The sequence below is a fragment of the Neovison vison genome, chromosome 4 (genome assembly GCF_020171115.1).
Source record: "Neovison vison isolate M4711 chromosome 4, ASM_NN_V1, whole genome shotgun sequence".
NCBI lineage: Eukaryota > Metazoa > Chordata > Mammalia > Carnivora > Mustelidae > Neogale > Neogale vison.
This window is the reverse complement of record NC_058094.1, coordinates 159,972,127-159,989,520: the sequence shown is the minus strand read 5'-3', so window position 1 is coordinate 159,989,520 and position 17,394 is coordinate 159,972,127. Positions and strand designations below refer to the sequence as shown.

The 17,394-nt window shown below is 40.5% G+C and overlaps 1 protein-coding gene across 2 annotated transcripts in view; it reads left to right on the top strand.

Annotated features, from left to right (window-relative positions):
• PEX1 (peroxisomal biogenesis factor 1) overlaps positions 1-17,394 on the top strand; it is a 44,661-nt gene that overhangs the window by 23,394 nt on the left and 3,873 nt on the right. Inside the window, exons 11-21 of one of the 2 annotated variants that reach the window (XM_044246015.1) lie at positions 468-564; positions 1,798-1,968; positions 3,375-3,529; positions 8,206-8,395; positions 8,598-8,764; positions 10,208-10,342; positions 13,292-13,356; positions 14,322-14,464; positions 14,552-14,655; positions 15,357-15,533; positions 17,062-17,292. In XM_044246015.1, coding sequence (XP_044101950.1) covers positions 468-564; positions 1,798-1,968; positions 3,375-3,529; positions 8,206-8,395; positions 8,598-8,764; positions 10,208-10,342; positions 13,292-13,356; positions 14,322-14,464; positions 14,552-14,655; positions 15,357-15,533; positions 17,062-17,292 — 1,635 coding nt within the window. Of the gene's footprint in view, positions 1-467; positions 565-1,797; positions 1,969-3,374; positions 3,530-8,205; positions 8,396-8,597; positions 8,765-10,207; positions 10,343-13,291; positions 13,357-14,321; positions 14,465-14,551; positions 14,656-15,356; positions 15,534-17,061; positions 17,293-17,394 lie in introns of those variants that run through there. The other variant, XM_044246016.1, reaches the window with a different exon arrangement.

Below are 17,394 nucleotides of genomic sequence, written 5' to 3'. Positions count from 1 at the left end.
CAGATTTTCACTCCTTCCTATTAGTTTACCTTTTTTTTTTTTTTTTAAAGATTTTATTTATTTGACAGACTTCTCTGTCAAGTGAGAGAGGGAACACAAGCAGGGAGAGTGGAAGAGGGAGAAGCAGGCTTCCTGTCAGTCAAGGAGCCCGATGCAGGGCTAGACCCCAGGAACCCCAGGGTCATGACCTGAGCTGAAGGCAGATGCTCAATGACTGAGCCACCCAGGCACACCCCTGTTAGTTTACTTTACGCTAAATGTCACCCACCATAATGTGGTCCCAGAGCTCCAGGGATGTGGGGTTTCTTTTTTTTTTTTTTTTAACCCCTAGCTTTATTGGACTCTAACAGACATAGAACGTTGTGTAGTGAACACTTGATCAGTGAGGCTGAGTCTTGGTGGTTGCCACAGTAACAGAAACTATTTCTGTGATTGAATAGTTTACTTATGAGGCAATTATCTTCTAGGGCACTGGCAAATCAACTTTAGCCAAGGCAGTCTGTAAAGAAACATCTGACAGATTGGATGCCCATGTGGAGATAGTTGACTGTAAAGCTTTACGAGGTATGACTATGATAACACTCAATATAAAACCCTTTTTTTGCTAGAAAGACAGAAATGTTATTTAATGCTGATAATCTAACAACTGTGAATATCTGATCTTTAATTTTTCTTTTAGTCATTGAAATTCCTTGAAAATGTAAAACCTTTGGCTTTCTAATATTTTCAGCAAAATTTTTAAAAGTCTCTGTACTTGATGGACGCCCAGCCCCCTCCTTTTTTTTTTCCCAGCCAAAAACTCTTTGTAGACTATATTCCTGGAAATGCCAACTTAGACCATTCTGAGAAAGTTAGTATCTAAGATATACTCTGATGGGTATAAATTATCCCTGAACTGCTAGAGAAACGCTGGGTGAGGCAGGGAAGGATGGCTATGGACAGTAAGGAGGGAAATTACAATTTACCGTGTATGCTTTTATACCTTCAAAGTGTTTATTGCTTCTTACCTTTTTTTTTAAAAAAACAAAACAAAAACAAACCAAGATTGGAAAGATTTTATTTTGAGTACCTCTTTCCCGCCTTGGCTGCCTCTACCATGTCATCCCATTTAGTCCCAGGCTCTGTATGTGTTTGTGTATTTTGAGTATATGGAAAGAAACTAAGAAATAGCCTTCAAAAACCCATTACTTCATATGCTACAAAGGTGGTTTTAGAGGGACTGTCCATCTCTCAGTCCTACTTGAAGCTTCATGTGAAAGCTTTGTTGTAGACCTAAGTAACCAGAACTCTGTATCAGCTTATGACTTTGTATATTTTCTGTTGTTTGAAAATTAAAAGTTGGCACTTCATGAGGAAGTTTGAAGCCAATGTATGATTCAAATAGAGTAACTCTAAAATCTCTGGACAGCTACATGTATGTTTGATTTTATGAGAGTCTTGATCCCCTACTCTTATTTATGTTTTTCCATATCCTCTTTTTATTTTACTGTTTTGTTGTATGCCATCTGACATTTGCTGTGGAATAAGGCCAGGAAAGAATACATACATACAGGACTTACAGTAGGATATTCCTTTTTTCCGTTTTATAAAATTCAGTTCTTTAGTGAGTCCTTTGAGGCTGTATTAATTAAAACCAAGTTAATGACTAACAAATTTTAGTGATTGGTATATTAACAAAATATGGCTGAAAGTTCCATAGTTAAATCAATATTGAATTTTCTAATGCTCTCAGTAGTGCAGCTAGAACTTACCAGCCCTGAAGTAACATTAAAACCATTTTATATCTTCCATATTAAGGAAAAAGGCTTGAAAATGTACAAAAAACCCTGGAGCTGGCTTTCTCAGAGGCAGCATGGAGGCAGCCTTCTGTGATTCTGCTGGATGACCTTGACCTCATCATTGGCCTACCTGCCGTCCCGGAACATGAGCATAGCCCTGAGGCTGCGCAGAGCCAGCGGCTGGTACATGGTAATGGCACCGCACCCACTGTGGCCGTGGGCCTTTTTCTTTGGCTAGCTGACAGTTTCAGTCTTAGTGACAGATCTGCTCTCTTCAGAAAATGCCATGTTATATGTTGCTTTTGAGGCTTCTGTATTAGTAAAATTGGTAGACAAGTGCTGTGTGAAAATTCTGCAACTTCGTGATTAGTCTTGTGGGGTTTTTGCATTCTCCTACGCTTATTAGAAATTGCTTTGTTCATTTGACAAATACTTGTCTAATGCTTGTGCACAGTCTGTATTCTCAAAGTCTAGGAGTGGAAAGAAAAGTAAACGGACCATTTTCATACGGAGTACAAATAGTGATAATGGTAGCTACCATGCATTGAGTGCCTTTTTTGGGCTAGGGACAGTTTTGTACTCTACCTGCCACTATCCTGCAACTGTTCTACAGGGGAATTCATGGAAATTCAGAGATTAAGTCGTTTGACCAGGGCAGCACAGCTCGGAGGTGGCGGGGTCTCTGCTAGAGGTGTATGCAGGGCCCTGGAGGAGCCCGCACGCTCAGCTGGGACTGGGAGGGTGGTAAGGAGTTAGCAGAGAAGGCTGCTGGGGGAGTTGATAACTGTAATTAACGGCATTTTGATGGAGGAGTAGACGTTAGCGTGAAGCAGCTTCATGCTAGTGAGGAAGCAAAGGAAGCGTGATCCACAGGCAAAGGCACAGAGGTATATGAACTGGTGGGAAGTTAGTGACTGTCGCACTGGAACTTAGAATTCATCGAGGGAGCTGCGGGGGTTGTGCCGGAGGATTTGGCAGCATGTAGGTACCTCAAGGTTCTTGAGGGAACAGATAGAAAATGCAACCTCAGTGCCTTGGCTTCTTACAAACTCCTGTTAATCTTGAAGTTTGAATCCTATAGGAGTACTTACTGGAATGCTGCAAATTTCTAGGTCAGGACTTTGATTCACATTATTAATGCCTCTTTCAGTTCTGACCGCCTAACCACCAAACCTGGCAAGAGCTGGTGTAGAGATTGTTCAGGAAGTCATAGGAATAGGAACTGTATGTTGCCTGATCAACAAAGTACAATATGGAAATTGATCATCTTTCTGTATTTATCTCAGACTCTTGTTCATTTACTTTCTAAAATCCCGAAGTAAGGAACCACTTAGGCATTATTTTGCATATATAGACTAAGTTTACAGTACTTCCTCTGCCTTGATTGGTTGGAGTGGGGGAGTGGGGCTGATACTAGGTCCTCAATAAATCCATCAATGAATGAATGGCAGATTTAATTTTTCAAAGGTATGAAGGATTCATACTCTCTGTACTCCATCTAAAAGCTCAACTTTAGATTTTTTTTAATGACTATAATTTTCAAATTTCATGTTTATATTTACTAAGCTTTTATCCTACATTACTTTATTATTCTAGCTTTGAGTGATATGATGAAAGAGTTGATTTCCACGGGAAGTTTGGTTGCACTGATTGCCACAAGCCAGTCTCAACATTCTCTGCATCCTTTGCTTGTCTCTGCTCAAGGAATTCACATTTTTCAGTGTGTCCAGCATATTCAACCTCCTGATCAGGTAATACTGCTTGTGAAGGTTGTTGAAATATGTCCCTCTTTATATAAAGCATTTTTCAATTTTTCTTTGTTTATGTATTTAATTAATTAAATTTATTTACATTAGGCTCCATGCCCAGTGCAGGGCTTGAACTCATGACCCTGAGATCAAGACCTGAGCTGAGATCAAGAGTCAGATGCTTAACTGACTGCGCCATCCAGGTGCACCTCATTTTTTAATGCTATTAATAATTTATGGCTTTAAACATATGCTTAAGGATATTTAAAAGGTGCATGTTGTGCTTAGATTCACAGTTTCCATTTATAACCATCTGAAATGTTATTATGTACTTTCCAAGGCTTTTGGAAAACATTTTTTTTTACTTACTAAAATTTTGTTATTCTATTTAAAAGGAAACAAAAAGCCTACAAATTCTGAACTGCTTCATTTTTCCATTAGTAAAATCTGTAAATACATCCTGGATATTAGAACTTTTTTCAGTTTATTGAGTTATAGTTAGCAAAGTTGTATATATTTAAAGTGTACAATATGATTTACATATACATTATAAAATATTTACCACAGTCAAGTTAATTGAACATATCCATTACATTACATAGTTACCTTTTGTAAAGATTTCTTTTTAAAAAGAAAGAGCATTTAGTGAGAAATGCAAATAAAATTATGAATATGTATATATATATTTTTTTTCATCGTAAGTGTACTCTTTAATCCCCATCATGTTTTTCGCCTATCCCCCTACCCACCATCCAGCTGGTAATCATCAGTTTCTTCTCTGTAGAGAGAACCTGCGGGACCTGAGACCACACTGTCCCCACTAGGACTTCACCCCCACTTAGCCTCTGGAGCGATGTCCCCCAGTGGAGCAGAATTCTAAACATTTTGATTTTCTGCTCCACTGCTCTGTGGCGTGCCAGGAGCCGGCCCCTCTCCCCATGGTCTATCTTCACATGGCTTCAGATTCACTTCTCCACTGGTCCTATCTTTCAGAAAGTGGTCGATTTTCTGTTTTTAGAATTGCTGCTCTTCTCTTCGATCTCCTGTTCGGTTTTTCCATTTGAGTTTATTTTTGTGTATGGTGAAAGAAAGTGGTCCAGTTTCATTCTTTGCATGTTGCTGTCCAGTTTTCCCCACATTCCCTGTTTGTTGAAGAGACTGTGTTTTTTCCCATTGTATATTCATTCTTCCTTTGTCAAAGATTAATTGTCCATATAATCCTGGGTTTATTTCTAAGTTTTCTGTTATATTCCATTGAACTCTGCCTATTTTTATGCCAGTACCATACTTTTTAAATTACTCCCAGTTTGTAATATAATTTGAAGGCTGGAATTGTGATGCCTCCAGCTTTGCTTTTCTTTTTCAAGATTGCTTTGGCCATGTGGCATCTTTTGTGGATCCATACACATTTTAGAATTATTTGTTTTAGTTCTGTGAAAAATGCTGATGGCATTTTGATAGGGACGCATTAAATGCGTAGATCACTTTGGGTAGTATAGACATTTTTAACAGTATTTGCTCTTCCAACCCATGAATGTGGAATGTCTTTCCATTTCATTTTTTTAATCAATATTTTATAGTTTTCAGAGTACAGGTGTTTCACCTCTTTGGTTAAGTTTATTCATGGATATTTTATTGGTTTGGGTGCAACTGTAAATGGGATCATTTTCTTAATTTCACTTTCTGCTGCTTCATTGTTACTGTATAGGAATGCAGCAGATTTCCATACATCAATTTTGTATCCTATAACTTTAGTGAATTCATTTATCAATTCTAGTAGTTTTTTGCTGGAGTCTTTGGGTTCTTCTATATATAGTATCACATAATCTGCAAATAGTGAAATTTTTTCTACTTTATCAATTTGGATACCTTTTATTTCTTTTTGTTGTCTAATTGCTATGGCTGGAACTCGCAGTGCTATGTTGAATTAAAGTGGTGTGAGAGAAAACAAGACATCCTTGTTTCTGATTGTAGAGGAAAAACTTCAGTTTTTCACCATTGAGTATGATGTTCAGTTGGGTTTTTCATAAATGCCTTTATTATGTTGAGATATGTTCTCTGTTAGATGTACTTTGCAGAGGGCTTTTATCATGAATGGATGTTGTACTTTGTCAGATGCTTTTTGTGTGTCTGTTGAAATGATCACATGGTGGTTTTTTTTTAAAAGATTTTATTTATTTATTAGAGATCACAAGTAGGCAGAGAGGCAGGCAGCGGGGGGCAGGGAGGGGGAAGCAGGCTCCCCGCTGAGCAGAGAGCCCAATGCGGGGCTCGATCCCAGGACCCTGGGATCATGACCTGAGCTGAAGGCAGAAGCTTTAACCCACTGAGCCACCCAGGTGCCCCAGTCACATGGTTTTTATCCTTTTTTATCCCAATAGCTGTTTTTAAAAATTTGATTAAACATTTGTTTCTTTACCAGCACCAATATTCCTGACCCACTATGATTTTATTACTCAGTTCTAATGTGTGGGTTTTTCCTTCACATCACCAAGCAATTCTCAGACACGAGATGGGTGTTGTAGAATTCAGCTTAATTCTGCTGTCTACTCAACATCAGCTTCCACAGATGAAGGGCTCAATCCTGCAGACTGCTTTCCACTTCAATGCCAATTGCAAATCAAGCTTTTTACAGTGCTTCTGACCAACTAGCTATAAATCATAGGTTCCCAAGATCCCCCGCCTGGCTTTGATTCATTTGTTAGTCAACTCACAGAACAAAGAAAGATAGTTTACTTAGTAGATTACTAGCTTATTACAGGGAGTCTTAAAAGATACAAATCAACAGCCAGATGAAGAGCTTCATAGAGTGAGGTTCTGTTCTCACAAAGCTGCTTCTGTCCTTGTGAAGTTAGGGCCCGGCAAGATGGCACACAGAAGCTTTCTCGGTCTCCAATGTGGAGGCTCTCTGAATCCTCTCCTTTTGGGTTTTCATGGAAGTTTCATTACATAAGCATGATTGATTAAATCTTTGGCCTTTTGTAATTGACTCAACCTTTAGCTGCTTTCCCCTTCCTGGAAATCAAAGTGTGGTCCTGCAGGTTTCAGCCTTCTATCATGGTTGCCTGGCAGCCAGCCTGCAGCCTTAGGTGCTTTCTGAAAGTCCTCTCATTAGCATAAGCTCTGGTGTTTTGGAAAGGGTGTGAATATCAGGATGCTGTTATCACTCTTATCACTTAAGAAATTCTAAGGGTTTTAGGAGAGCTAGGCCAGAAACAAGGACAAAAACCAAATACCTATTTCTTTTTTTTTTTTTTAAAGATTTTATTTATTTATTTGACAGAGAGAAATCACAAGTAGACGGAGAGGCAGGCAGAGAGAGAGAGAGAGGGAAGCAGGCTCCCTGCTGAGCAGAGAGCCCAATGCGGGACTCGATCCCAGGACCCTGAGATCATGACCTGAGCCGAAGGCAGTGGCTTAACCCACTGAGCCACCCAGGCGCCCCAAATACCTATTTCTTACCATAAATCACAAGCACATATGGCCCATCATTCACTTTGGGGACTCATGTTCATGAAGGTTTTAGAGGAAATGAGCTCAAAGAAGTATGTTCCAGGACTGGCGAGCACATTTTAACATCTTCTTTAAAATTCTTTTTTTTTTTTTTTTAAAGATTTTATGTATTTATTTTGAGAGCAAGAATGAGCACATGTGAGCCAGGGGAGGGGAAAAGGGAGAGGGAGAGAGAATCTGAAGTAGACTCCATGCTGAGCACAGAGCCCAACGTGGGATTCAGTCTCCAAACCGTGACATCATGACCTGTGCCAAACTCAAGAGTTGAACGCTTAACAGACTGAGCACCCAGGCACCCCTTTAAAATTCTTATTCTAAATATTCAGACCCTGTGCTTCTTACCTGTTACTGAAGAATGAAACTATTAAACCTAGCAGTAAGCCTAACAGAATGGTAGTGATATCGGTCTCTGAGTATCTATCTCTTTTTTAAGTTGGCTCCATGCTGAGCCCAAGACAGGGCTTGAACTCACGACCCTGACATCAAAACTTGAGCTGAGATCAAGAATTGGGCGCCTAGGGGCACCTGGGTGGCTCAGTCAGTTAGGTGTCTGCCTTCAGCACAGGTCACGATCCCAGAGTCCTGGGGTGGAGCCTTGCTTCTCCCTCTCCCTCTGCTGCTCTTCCTGCTTGTGCTCTCGCTCTTGCTTTCTCTCTCTCTCAAAAAAAAAAAAAAAAAAAAATCTTAAAAAAAAAAAAGAGACAACACCCAACCGACTGAGCCACCCCGGTGCCCCTGGATATCTTTTTAGAAATAAGTTTTATAGAAAAAACAACAAAAACCACTCCTAAAGGAAACAAATGTTACTAAAAAGGCTTCTTACTGATGAAATAGCATCATTTATCAGTATTTTTTTACAGCTTTATTGAAGCATAACTGAAGACAACAAAGTATTTAAAGTGTACAATTTAATTGGTTTTAATATGTATCTGTTATATACTGTACATACCATGTAACATGTACATACCATGAAACCATCACAATTAAGGTAGCAGTTCTTTGCATCACTCCCAAAAACTTCCTGGTGCCCCCTTTGCAATCTGTTTGTCCCCCACTTCTCTTTCTGTCAAATAGAGATTATGTCAACCTGATTTTTCTGAAGATATATGTACTGAAGTTTACATTTGAGTAAAATTAGAAATTGAATTTTGTGTTTTTGTCTTTAGGAGCAGAGGTGTGAAATTTTGCAAAATGTAATAAAAAATAAACTGGACTGTGAAATAAGCAGGTTCACTAATCTTGACCTGAAACGTATAGCTAAAGAAACTGAAGGGTTTGTGGCTAGAGATTTTACAGTGCTTGTGGATCGAGCCATCCATTCTCATCTCTCTCATCAGAGCATATCCACCAGGCAAGGTACGTGTTCCTATTATATCCAAAATTTGAGATCTTCCCACTGCAGAGAAAGTCAGTGTAGTAAGAATTAAATATATTCTATTTTAACATTCAGATAAGCAGGTGAGTAGGAAATCAGCATCTCCAGCTGAGATGATAGCATATTTTGAAGATTCGTATATAGATATGACTACCAAAAGAAGTTGTGTTTATTTTTAAACAGAATTAGCTTTAACAACATTGGACTTCCAAAAGGCTCTCCAAGGATTTATTCCTGCATCTCTGCGAAATGTCAACTTGCATAAACCTAGGGACCTGGGCTGGGATAAGATTGGTGGATTACATGAAGTTCGGCAGATACTCATGGATACTATCCAGTTACCAGCCAAGGTACTTATATATGAGAGAAAGAACAAGCACTTACTTCCAGAAGAACCACTGAATGGCTTTTTGTGTTGGCTTGCCTAATCTCAGTTCGATTCAAGAAGTATTTCTGGAGTTACCAAATAAATGCCAGCACTATTTTTGGTACTCTAACAGGTTTTTAAAAATATTGGATATACTCCTTGCCTGTACATAACTTAAAAAGGAAGTTGGGGTGATATTTACAGTATGTGTATTTTGATGTGAATTATGTGATTCTCATGTTTTGCTTGAGTCATTCAGATTGTACTAAAGCAAAATGAACTGTTAACTGGGATTTGAACAGGAACAGGTAGGAATGAGCTGGAAGAGTCACTTAGGTCCACAGAACTGAGGGATTGAGTCACATTCCAGGCTCCGGGTCTCAGTCCTAGAAAGACAGAGTTAGCAGGCAGCAGAGACCAGGCGGGTGGCAAGATAAAGTGGGCAGAGGTAGATTGTTCAGAAGATCGAATGTACAATCTAGGTGGTCATGCATTTGAGTCGCAAACCTCCAAGGTGAAGATCCTTGCATGAGATCAGCGACCCAGCGACCCAAGCTGCGACAGAGGTGAATAAGGACGTCAGTTATATGTGACTGGATGGCAAGTCCTGGAAACCGTGGCCAGTGGGCCCCGGACAAAGTGAGTGCAGCCAGGACTGCAGATTAAAGCCTGTTGGAGAAGGCAGGCATGGAAGCACTTGCCGGCAGGCTCATGCCCCCAAATGCTGGGTCCGGGCATGGGAACCCAGAGCTCCAAGGCTCTCTGCATAATGGCTGACTCTGAGGCCTCTTCAGATTAGAATGGAGAGGCGGGGTGGGGGGTTGGAATTTTGTCAGCAGGGGGAACTGACTAGGCATACCTAACAGAGGAGACCAGGAGACTGCTGACGTTAGCCTGTTAGCCTCGTGTTTGGCTCACCCGTCACAAAGCCTTCCTGCTCTCCAGTAATTTAGAAGCAGCCAGTTATCTGCGCAGCTCAGAGGCCCTTGGGAGAGCTTACTGTTGGCAGTATACATGCTTCTCCCTTATTTTACTTTTTTCAGTTTAGTATATTTGAATATATGTAGCTATCATAACTTTCCTTATGAACCATACAAAGGGAAGACCGTATGCTTGTTAAAAGATTGTTTTTTATTTCCTAAATGTAGTACTTGTATAATATTTTTTAAAACAGGACAAAATGGAAAGCAGTTCAGAGGCAGTTACACACTCTTCATGAGGAGTGTATGCTGTGGTCCAGTTGCTAAAAAAAATTGGTGGTAGATTCTTTGAACTTATGTACTGAGTAGGAACTTTATTTTCTGTCGTTACACGGTTAATAAACCTGGCAGTTACTCCCTTCTGAATCCCTCTTTCTGTACATTGACTTTGCAGCTTAGTCCTTTTTTTGGATTTGAGCCCTTTGTCATGTTTTTGTATTTTTCAGTACCCAGAACTGTTTGCAAACTTGCCCATACGACAAAGAACAGGAATTCTGTTGTATGGTCCTCCTGGGACAGGAAAAACCTTACTAGCTGGAGTAATTGCACGCGAGAGTGGAATGAATTTCATTAGCGTCAAGGTATGCCTCTCTCCTTTTTTTAAATGGAGGTAAATTTACATAACAAAGCGGAGAAGTCAGTGGCATGTGATGTATTTGCAATGCTATGTGACCACCCCCTCTCTCTTATTTCAAAACTTCTTCATCCTATTCCCTGTCCCCCCAGCCCCTGAGAGCCACTAATGTGCTGTCTAGGGATTTTCCTGTTCTGGACATTTCATATGAAAGAAATCATGTGGTGTGTCATCTTTTTGTGACTGGCTTCTTTTACTGAGCATGTTTTTAAGGTTCAGCCACATGGTAGCAGGTATCAATACTTCAGTTTTTAATTTTTTTTTGTATTTTTTAAGGTATGTATTTTTAAGATTTTGTCAGAGTGTGTGTGCGCACATGGGAGAAGAGACAAAGGGAGAGCAAGATAATCACAAGCGGACTCCATGCTGAGCGTAGAACCCAGTGTGGGTCTTGATCTCACAACCCTGAGACCAGACCAAAATCAAAAGTCAGACCCTTAACCGACTGAGCCACCCAGGTGCTCTAGTACTTCAGTTCTTTTTAAAGCTGAATGATATTTCATTGTGTGGGTATCAGGTTTTTTTTACCCATTCATCATTGGTGGATATTTGGGTTATTTCCACCTTTTGGATCTTACGTGTAATGTTGCTGTAAACATTTGTGTGCACATTTCTGTGTGGACATGTTTTCATTTCTCTTGAATAAGTACCTAGAAATGTAGTTGCTGGGGCATATGATAATTCTTTGTGTGACTTCTTGAGGCACTGCTGATCTGTTTTTCACAGTGACTGCATCATTTCATACCCCCACTAGCAATGACGAGTGTGCCTATTTCTCCATATCCTTGCCCGTGTCATTTATAGCTCTCGACTGTGGGTTAGTCTCATATTTGGAAAACTAGCAGCAGCGATCCATCTATTAGTTAAAGCTGCGCAGGAGGGGGCGCTTGGGTGGTTCAGTTGGTTAAGCTCCGGTCTCTTGATCTCAGCTCAGGTCTTGATCTCAGGCTCATAAGTTCAAGATCCACACTGGGCTCCACACTGGGCTATGTGGGAAACTGAATAAGGAGCCACCTCCCTTTTGTAGGGCTTAAGCTGTTTTTGCTTAAGGTAAATCTCCATGCATTATCAAGTAGACTTATGCATAAATACTCAGATAAAAGAGCAAACTACACCTGAAGGGTGAAGAAAAGCTAGAAGACTAGGGGTCAGAGGTCACACTTAGGTGGAAGCCGGGTTTTTTGGCTCGGTTCCTTGGTGGCTGTGTTTCACGCCTGTGTGTGCCACACTGTGCCCAACTGTCCTCAGAAGATGCCTGCGGGGATGACAGGACATACCGGCAGACAACTTTGGGGAGTGCCTCAGTCTGCCACTGGCATGACCTTACAGCCTGAGATCCCATATCTTACTTGTATGCTTTCAGCAACCCCACAATAGTAATTTAGTCATTAGATTTCAAGGGGGAAGAAATCAATATATAGTGTAGCCTTTTTCAAAATGGATTTATAATCTGGAAGCCAGTTTAGTAATTTGCAGTTGGGTTACACCTATCCTTCTTGTGATGACGTGATTTTTTTGTGTGTGTGAGTTTGTTATATGGTTACCAGCTACCCTGGCCGTGATGGAGAAAGAGTGTAACTTAAAATTTCCTGCCTTTTTCTGGATTTTGGAGTAACTGTGGTTATATATCCGCTTCTTTTTTTGCTTGTCACTAAAAAGTACTTTCACTATATGAAGGAAAGCAATCTTCAGGATTAAAGTTTATACATGTTGTTGCAGTTCAGATTGTTCTATTAAGGAGGCCATCTTTGCCTTTTAGTAAACCTTCAAATCATGGTTTGGGATGAATTCTCAACAGAAAGGTTTCAGTAAAGAAATTCTCTCTGGGTGGGTCAGGGTAGATGCGGGGAGACATGCATCCAAGACAAGGGCCTTCACTGACACCAGTATGTTGCCTTGTTCATAATATTTTGGTTATTTCTTGTTCCATCCTCTGTGGTTCTGTTTAGACTAGGAAATCTCATTAAATGCTAGTATATCAATAGATATCTATCTAGCTGAGTATTAGACATTTTTTATTAGGGTTACATATCCTGATCAGTATTTGGTCTTTTTGAGGTAACGATTTTTCACTGGAGATCACTTTAGGGCCTATTCAGTTTTCTTTGGTTTTATTTTTTATTTTATTTTTTTAAGATTTTATTTATTTATTCGACGGAGAGAAAGATCACAAGTAGAGAGAGGGGGGGAAGCAGGTTCCCTGCTGAGCAGAGAGCCTGATGCGGGGCTTGATCCCACGACCCTGAGATCATGACCTGAGCCGAAGGCAGAGGCTTAACCCACTGAGCCACCCAGGTGCTCCTGGTTTTGTTTTTTAAAAGATTTTATTTATTTGAGAGAGAGCAAGCATGCAAGCGGGGGAGGGGCAGCAGGAAAGGGACAAGCAGACTCCCTGCTGAGCATGCAGCCCAGCACAGGGCTCGATCTCATGGATGCTCGACTGCCTGAGCCATCAGGTGCCCCTGGGCCTATTCAGGTTTGATTTTTTTTTTTTTTTCTCCCTTTTAAAAAAATTTTTTATTATGTTCAATTAGGGGATTCTGTAGTGAACAAAACTGCCCTTTTGGAGCTTACATTTGGAGCTTACATTCTACTGGTGGAGAAAGACCCATTCACTACAGAATATAGCAGACACGGGGGTCTATGCAGGAAGACAAGCAGGACTGAGAGGGTCAGCAGCCAGGCCTTTCTAGGATGTGGCATTCTGTCAGAGATCTGAGCCCTGAGACTGGGGACAGAGGTACTAGGCAGAGATGACCCAAGGTGTAGAACCTGTGACAGGATAGTTATTCCAACCACTTAATTTTTTAAATGTATTTGAGACACCTGTTTAAGTCAAAATTCTTTAAAAATAATATTTTTGTTTATCTCAGTTCTAATTTATTTTACCCAATAGGGGCCAGAGTTACTCAGCAAATACATTGGAGCAAGTGAACAAGCAGTTCGGGATATTTTTATTAGGTAGGTTTCCTATGACTATTTTTTTTTTTTCCAATTTATTTATTTTCAGAAAACAGTATTCATTATTTTTTCACCACACCCAGTGCTCCATGCAAGTCGTGCCCTCTATAATACCCACCACCTGGTACCCCAACCTCCCACCCCCCCCCCGCCACTTCAAACCCCTCCTATGACTATTTTTTAAGTAACATGAAATGCTGAAAGAAAATTATAAGTAGTTATTCAAAGAATCTCCAAGTAATATGAAGCACATCATTACTCCAGAGCAAGTTGGCCATATGCAATGTTAATTTTTTTAAGAGAGAAACTATTTATTATAGCATTAAAGAGTAAAAGTAAGATTTTAAATTCAAGAACTACTTGGTGTCATTTTAATATTTCTTTATAAAATAGCAGAAGAATATAAGTCCATATATTTTTAAAATGAAATGAACTCTTGTATATCCACCACCCACTTTAAGCAATGGAACATTCCCCAGAAAGTATTATTACAGATAAAGGCAGTCACCACATGGTGACAAATTTGCCAGGAAGATAATACAATACTAAAATTGTATTCAGTAAGATATCTTCAAAATATTTAAGGTAAAAATTGATAGAACTACAAGGATAAATCTACCTTCATAGTAAAAGATTTTCATAGGTGTCAGAATATTTAAACAACAGACTCAAGATTGATCTAAGCGTATATAAAACACGTACCCAACAACTGGAGAATGCAGTCTTTTTAAGCAAACTGGTATATTTTCTGAAAATTGGCCCCGTGGTTCCATACCTAGCAACGGTAAGTTTCAAAGACCCAGTTTATTGAAAACAAGGACAGTTAATATATACACTTTGCCTTCCTTAAGGATTTGCTATAAAGATTTAAATCAATACATATATGTACAAACATATATATATATATACACACACACACAGTTATTACTTTGCCTTATTTAAATATGAAATACTGTTTTTCCCAGAGCGCAGGCGGCGAAGCCCTGCATTCTTTTCTTTGATGAATTTGAATCCATTGCTCCCCGGCGAGGCCATGATAACACGGGGGTTACAGACCGCGTGGTTAACCAGTTGCTGACTCAGTTGGACGGAGTGGAAGGCTTACAGGGTAATAACTGTAAAAACAGAAATAGCTTATTGTAACAATAATTTAATAATTTAACCAGGATTTAAGTAAAGAGTATCTTCCCCCCAGGTGTTTATGTATTGGCTGCTACGAGTCGCCCTGACTTGATTGACCCTGCCCTGCTGAGGCCTGGCCGGCTCGATAGATGTGTCTACTGCCCTCCTCCGGATCAGGTGACAATTGCATACTCCGTCTAAACCCCAACAAATGCTACGCTCTAGCCTTGTGAGCTTTACTTCTGCCTGGTAATAGTCGTCCGTCCATAGAAGAGCAGCTTTAGGCAGGGCCTTAGTCACAGATTCCGAAGTAGATACAAAGCCCAGGCGTGTCCGTGCAAGTCTGGAAACTTTGTAGCTTCTCACTGTTGGCCAGTTGGGAAAAAAAAGGACGGAAACTTTAAGTTTCACATGTCCACGTTCCCTATGTCCAAAGGTCACACACCTCCTTATCCTGGCAAGACTTTTTAAGAATCAAGCATATGACTAGTGAGCGTCGAAGCAGGTTACAGAGAGGTAAGATTTTAACTGTTCCTAGTCTGTTGTCCCACCTCCTGTCCCCAAATTTACAAACTAATGAGTTTGTCACTTGTAGGTATTACTTAAAATTTCTTTTGAAACACTTTTTTGGCTCATTTGCCAAAACCTAGAAAAGAAGCATGATCTGAATAAGGATTTACACTGTGATTTTCATTCATTTTCCTCGGTCTCTTCTGGTAGGGAAAAAGCTCCAAAGGAGAGACAGTAGATTAGTGGTACATTTTTCAGCTTGTAATGCTTATTAGAACTACAGTTAATTTGTAAAAAATCATAATACAGTTTAAAATAAAATTTAACTTCATTTTATTTGTTAAGTCAATTAGTTTTTCTCCCTTCAGGTGTCACGTCTTGAAATTTTAAACGTTCTCAGTGACTCTCTACCTCTGGCAGATGACGTGGACCTTCAGCACGTGGCCTCAGTGACCGACTCCTTCACGGGGGCTGATCTGAAAGCTTTACTTTACAACGCGCAGCTGGAGGCCTTACACGGACGGCTGCTGTCCTCTGGGCTCCAAGTCAGTCATGGCAGGAGGGCGGGGCTGTGGCGTTTTAAGAGAATAAGAGCAGTTTAGTGTTAGCAGGGCAACCTTAAGAAATCCTATTTTTTAACAGCCTTAGTAAAACTGAAGAGAAATTTACCTGTAGTCAGGTCAATCGTTGGGGCTCCTAGTTCTGCAGAGAATCTGTAAGTAGGAAGTGTTCAGTATCTATTTCTTTACCGTTCCTTTTAATGTTACCTTACTACTAGTAAAAATGGTGCATGGAAGGATATTAGTTCAATTGGGTTATCATGAATTAGATAATATAACCAGAAATATTTTTTTTATTTAAAGTATAAAACAAAGTCAAAGTGTTTCTACTGAAGCTCAAATTGTCCCAGAACTGGCCCACAGGAGCCACGTGTGGATGGCTTCTGTGTCCTTTCAGTATGTCCCCATCATTCTTTGATCACGGACTTGATTCCTGATGGAACAGGGTATTCTAGGTTTAACTTATACTTTCTGTACCCCAGATCTATCCTCTCAGGATAGTATTTTAATTTTTGCAGCAGATAATCTGACTTCTGCTACATTACAGACTTGACATTTTCTAGGCAGGGTTTCCCTGTGTACTCCCCCACCCCGCCAACCCCATTTGGTTGGAGGGTCTCACAGGGCCTGATGTTCCTAAGTCAGATACTATCAAGTTTTTGCTGTTTCTTTTGGCAGGCCACTGAAGCTCTCCACCCTCTTCATTAACAGAAACGGGTTTATTTCTAAAACACTGCAGTGATAAAGCACTGTATCACAGGTTTGCTTCATCATTTCAGAGTTGGAAGACAGATTCATACAAATAAAACACAGAGGCTTGAATCCTAGCTTTGTTACAGAGATTTTGGGGAGATGGTAAATTATGTACATATTCTATTTTTTTAAGATTTAGTTATTAAAGCGAGAGAGAGAGGGAGAAGCAGGCTTCCTGCCGAGCAGGGAGCCCAATGAGGGGCTTGATCCCAGGATTCTGGGATCGTGACCTGAGATGAAGGCAGATGCTTAATGACTGAGCAACCCAGATGCCCCTATTTTAATAATTATAAGTTTTATTATGTGCCTCAGAATCATTAGAAAATTAGTAAGAGCCCAAGTTTGGCTCAATGCAGGTTTTCTGAGGACTGGTTTTTTTCTTTCTCTAAGTGCCCGGTGCTGCTCCCAGGCCACGCCGCTGGTGAGTGTAGGCAGTACTCTCTGGATGCGTCACAGTCTAGCAGCCGACAGCGTTCGTCCCTGAGTCCTAGCAACAACGGCTCGTACAGCGAGTGCACAGAAAGAGTACAGCTGAGACCTGACTTGTGGGACTGTTGTGTGGTTTTGGGAGAACTGGGACCCCTTTGCCATTTGTACCCTACAGTCTGGTCTGAGGGGATCACAGAGGACACAGGGTGGACGAGAACCCTGTGGAACAAAATTTTAGAGAAATGCCTCTTGTACTGGTCTCAGTGTAGTTTATTTCACAGTTGTAGATTATTTAGATCTTTACAACTGTTGTCCTTTTTGTGTGTTTTAGGATGGGAGTTCCAGCTCCGATAGTGACCTGAGTCTATCGTCAATGGTTTTTCTTAACCACAGCAGTGGCTCGGACGATTCGGCTGGAGATGGGGAATGTGGCTTGGAGCAGTCCCTTGTTTCTCTAGAGATGTCCGAGATGCTTCCGGATGAATCCAGATTCAACATGTACCGGCTCTATTTTGGAAGCTCTTATGAATCAGAACTTGGAAACGGAACGTCTTCTGACCTGGTATCTCGGGTGGTAGCCTGTGTACAGTTGTGATGCGTAAAGGCATAGGTTGGTGTAGAAGCTCCTACCCAGCCCCACCTGTGCTTTCTGGTGGGTCTTCCG